General features: G+C 42.7%; 1 protein-coding gene across 1 annotated transcript in view; it reads right to left on the bottom strand.

Annotated features, from left to right (window-relative positions):
- The window catches only part of ENH_00033680 (hypothetical protein, conserved), a gene marked incomplete at both ends in the record, with an annotated part of 10,820 nt that overhangs the window by 3,355 nt on the left and 2,465 nt on the right, over positions 1-5,000 (bottom strand). The window contains 5 exons of the mRNA XM_013580297.1: positions 2,353-2,481; positions 2,576-2,611; positions 3,205-3,285; positions 3,496-3,888; positions 4,130-4,228. Of these exons, the coding sequence (XP_013435751.1) occupies positions 2,353-2,481; positions 2,576-2,611; positions 3,205-3,285; positions 3,496-3,888; positions 4,130-4,228 (738 nt within the window). The remainder of the gene's footprint in view (positions 1-2,352; positions 2,482-2,575; positions 2,612-3,204; positions 3,286-3,495; positions 3,889-4,129; positions 4,229-5,000) is intronic.

Here is a 5,000-nt window from a genome sequence, read left to right as displayed (position 1 = left end):
ACAAACAAATAAACAAACAAATAAACAAACAAATAAACGAACAAATAATAAATAAACAAATAAATAAACGATAAATAAACAAACAAACAAATAAATAAATGAAAAAACAAACAAATAAACAAATAAATAAACAAGTAAACAAATAAACAAAAGCCCACGGGCTTGGCGCCGTTGATGAGTTTGTTTCTGTTTTCCTGGAGACAAGTTCTCAAAAGTCGAAAAAGGCCTTTTGAAATTAAATGAAATTCATTTTCGGATTTCAACTCCGAAAGAACTCGGCGAAAAACGTTGCGGCAGCTGTACGTACACCCCACGCCCCACACCCCACACCCCACAAAACCCGCAGTGTACGTACACCGCAGATTCGAGCTCTTCGAATTATTTAAGTTGAATTGTTGGATTTAAATTAATTGAAGTTTAATTGTTTATATTTAAATTAATTGAAGTTTAATTGTTTAGATTTAAATTAATTGAAGTTTAATTGTTTGGATTTAAATTAATTAAAGTTTAATTGTTTGGATTTAAATAAAAGATAAGTGAAAGAAATTGAAATAAAAGAAGTGAAATGGATGAGATAATAGGGGTGTAAAAGGAAAGAATTAAAAACGGAAAAAGGAGAAAATGAATTAAACGAAAAAGGAAATAAAAAGAATTAAAAAATTAAACAAATAACAAATCAAAAAAGAAAACAAAAGGAAATTCAAAAAGAAACAAAAAAGAATTAAAAAATACATAAAAAGCAAACAAATTTGAATCAAAAAGAATCAAAAGGAATCAAAAAAGTTTAAAAAAGATCAAAAAATTAAAAATTAAAAAATCAAAATTAAAAAAAGATTAAAAATAAAAGACCCACGGGGCTGCTGGCGGGGCCTCCGGAGCTTCTCCTGTGAAAAAATAAAAACAAAAATAAAAACAAAAAAATGAAATAAAATAAAAGAATGAAAAAAGAATAAAAAATGAAAACGAATTAGAAAATAAAAAGAAATAAATAACCAAAAAGAAAGAAAACAGAAGTGCGGATGAAGAACGAAAATGCATTTAAAATGAAAAGTAATTAATTTCGAAAAACAAAAAACAGAAATGCGCAATTATAAATAATAAATAAATAAAAATTAAATAATAAGTAAATAAATGAGAGTTAAGTAGATAAATAAATGAATAAATGAACTAACAAATAAATAAATAATTAAACAAATAAATAAACAAATAAATAAACAAGTAAATAAACGAATAGATAAATAAATAAATAAATAAATAATAAACAGATAAATAAATAAACAAATAAAAAAATTAAAAAAACCAAACAAATAGATTTATAAATAAATAAATAGATAAGGAAGATCATATAAATAAATAAACTGCAAATAAATCAACAAATGAAAATAAATAAAAAGCGGCGAACAGACAGCTCAAGAAAAAGTAAAAAGATTTGAGACAAAAAACAAAAATAAATAAAAGTAAATCAAAATAATAAAAAAGAAATAATAAACAAATATATAATAATGAGCAATTGAGAGAACTGCTGCTGCAGCAGCAGCAGCAGCTGCTGCAGCAGCTGCAGCAGCAGCAGCAGCTGCTGCAGCAGCTGCAGCAGCACCGGGTGCAGCAGCAGCGGGTGCTGCAGCAGCTGGTGCTGCAGCAGCTGCTGCAGCTGAACAGCCCAGTGAATAAAAGCTGAAAAAACCCTTAAAAAGAAGAAAAGAAAAAAGAATAAAACAACAAAAGAAATAAAAGAATAAAAGAAATAAAAGAATAAAAGAAATAAAAGAAATAAAAGAATAAAAGAATAAAAGAAAAAAAAGAATAAAAGACCTGCTGCAGCAACTTCGGAAAAGACCAAAGGCTTGAAGTCCAGCAGCAGCAGCAGCAGCTGCAGCGCAGCACAAACGAAGGCCTCGGGCTCGGGAGCAGCAAAAAGGCGGGAGAGCGGGAGGCCCTGATGACAAAAATAAATAATTAAATTAATTAATTAATTAATTAATTAATTAATTAATTTAATTAATTTAATTAATTTAATTTAATTAATTATATTTAATTCCATTTTTATTTAGTTCCAAGTTGGAATTCGTTTTAGTTGTGAAGAAAAGTCTTCAGAAGTGAGAGTCGGGGCGCACAAGAACGACGCTCTAAACCCTAAACCCTAAACCCTAAACCCTAAACCCTAAATCCAGCCCTTAGCCCGGAACCCTCAGCCCAAACCCTAAACCCTCAACCCTAAGCGCCAAACCCCAAACCCTAAACCCTGAACCCCAGGCCCCAAACCCCAAACCCCGAACCCTAAACCCCAGGCCCCAAACCCCAATCCCTAAACCCTAAACCCTAAACCCTAAACCCTAAACCCTAAACCCTCACATAGCCGACGGGGTCGTAAGTGAAAATGGAACTCAAAAGAGAACAAAAGAGGTTTGCGGTGTATGGACTGTGGCCAGCTGTAAAGACAGCCAGCCAGGGGGGTTCTTGCCGCAAGTACTCGTCGATGGTCTGCGCAAACCCTAAACCCTAAACCCTAAACCCTAAACCCTAAACCCTGAAGCCCAAACCCCAAACCCTAGGCCTCAGAGCCGCCGCCACGCACTCCAGACCCCGCAGTCAGAGCTCCCTTGCACAGACCCTAAACCCCAAACCCTAAACCCTAAACCCTAAACCCTAAACCCTAGGGCCGAATGCCCCGACGCAGCGCTCTCTTCGAAACCCTCGCCCCACCACAAACCCTAAACCCTAAGCCCAAGCCCCAAACCCCAAACCCTAGACCCTGTCCCAAGTCCCAAACCCTACACCCAAGCCCCAACCCCAAACCCCAAACCCTAAACCCTAAACCCTAAACCCTAAACCCTACTTTGGAGAGAGAACCCGCGAAGCAGAGCAGCAAACAGTGCAGCACTTTGGAGCGGTTTGCAAACATGAAGGGCAAAGAAGGACACGGAGAAGCAGCAGCAGCACCGAAGCCGCTGCACCAGAGGAAGCGGCGGTCTATCACGTTCGAAGGGATTTGCTGCAGCAGCAGCAGCAGCAGCAGCAGCAGCAGCAGCAGCAGCAGCAGCGGGCGCTGAGTCCGCGCCAAACCCTGCCCGCCCTTGCTGCTGCTGCGCCCGCGCTAGGGTTTCGGGTTTGCAGGCAGCAGCGCACGCCGGCACGCACAGCCAGCACACACTAAACCCTAAACCCTAAACCCTAAACCCTAAACCCTAAACCCTAAACCCTCACCTCGTCCTTTTCCAGGAAGCAACGAGGCGCGTTGACGCAAAAGCCGTTCAAGAAAAGCAGACGGGCCAGAGCATTCATCAGCTTCAACACACACCACAAACCCTAAACCCTAAACCCTAAACCCTAAACCCTAAACCCTGAGGCTTGCTCGCTTAACCCTAAGACCACTGGCCTTGACTCCAAAACCCTAAACCCTTTTTGCGGGATGCAAAGAGTGCAAAATTCCTGAACAGGGGTTAAGGCACATTCTCTTAAACCCTAAACCCTAAACCCTAAACCCTAAACCCTAACCTCGTTCGCCAGAGTTGTGCAGCGTTTTGAGCCTTCAGAGGTCCCAGAGCTTTGCTGTTCCTCTTGCTGCTGCTGCTGCTGCTGCTGCTGCTGCTGCTGCTGGTTGTCCTCCTGCTGCTGGCCGTTCTGCTGCTGCTGCAGCTCTTCCTGCTGCTGCAGCTCTTCCTGCTGCTGCAGCTCTTCCTGCTGCTGCAGCTGCGCCTCCTGCTGCCGACCATTCTGCTGCTGCTTTTCCTGCTGCTGCTGTTGCTGCTGCTGCTGCTTTTCCTCCTGCTGCTGCTGCTGCTGCTGCTGAGGATCGTAGTCATCCTGCTGCTGCTGCAGCAGCAACTCCTGCTGCTGCAGCTCCTCCGCAAACTCGTGCTGCGGGAAAGGCCGCCAGAACAGCGTCGCCTCTGAAAGACAAGCCCCAAACCCTAAACCCTAAACCCTAAACCCTAACCCCCGACGCAAACTCTAAACCCCAAACCCTAAACCCTAATTCGCAAGCCCCAGCCCCCGTCCCTCGCCGCCAAAGCCCGGGCCTCGCGCTCTGAAGCTCGTCGCAAAGGGTCTAGGGTTTAGGGTTTAGGGTTTAGGGTTTAGGGTTTGCTGCACCTAGGTGGGGCTGCATTATGCAAAAAGACAAAAGAACTTCCAACAAAGACAAACAAGACAGCAGCGAGTCTTCTTCGGGGCCCGTTAAGTGCTGCTGGCTGCCGCGGCGGCTCAGCAGCAGCAGGTGCTGCACCAGCTGCAGCAGCAGCAGCAGCAGCAGCAGCAGCAGCAGCAGCAGCAGGAGCAGCAGGCAGAAGCGCACGAGAAATCCAGACGCTAAACCCTAAACCCTAAACCCTCAAAAGGACAGCAAGGGGAGACTGCATGCAGTTGGGTCTCTGCTCCAAACACCTTCGCCAGTGAACACAAAGCCAAACCCTAAACCCTAAACCCTAAACCCTAAACCCTAAACCCTAAAGTGAAGACCCCAGTGAGAGACTTTCCCGGCACTGCCCGCGCGATCCCCGCGCCCCAGACCCCAAACCCTAAACCCCAAACCCTAAACCCCAAACCCTAAACCCTAAACCCTAAACCCTAAACCCTACTTTTCTGAAAAGCAGTTCAATGTTTTTAGGGTTTGACTGCAGCAAATCCTCAATCTGAGTTGGAGGCAGCAGCGCCTCAGCAGCAGGCAGCGAAGGAATTCGCATGAAGAGTGAGACCCAGAAACTCTGAAAAAAATAAAAAATAATTAATTAAATTAATTAATTAAATTAATTAAATTAAATTAATTAAATTAAATTAATTAAACTAAATTAAATTAATTAAATTAAATTAAATTAATTAATTTAATTGCAAATGGTGGTTTCAAAACCGCCGGCAGCAAGCAGCACGCGGGCAGCCAAGTTGCTGCCAAGAGGCAGCAGCAAGAGCAGCAGCAGCGAGGGTTTAGGGTTTAGGGCTAGGGTTTAGGGTTTAGGGTTTGGGGCGCCTGGGGGCGTTGCTGCAGGCTCTAGGGTTTGGGGTTG

This window comes from Eimeria necatrix, genomic scaffold (assembly GCF_000499385.1).
Source record: "Eimeria necatrix Houghton genomic scaffold, Enh_scaff245, whole genome shotgun sequence".
Classification (NCBI taxonomy): Eukaryota; Apicomplexa; class Conoidasida; order Eucoccidiorida; family Eimeriidae; genus Eimeria; species Eimeria necatrix.
Note: the sequence above shows the minus strand (reverse complement) of the source record. Positions and strands in the feature narration are given on the sequence as shown.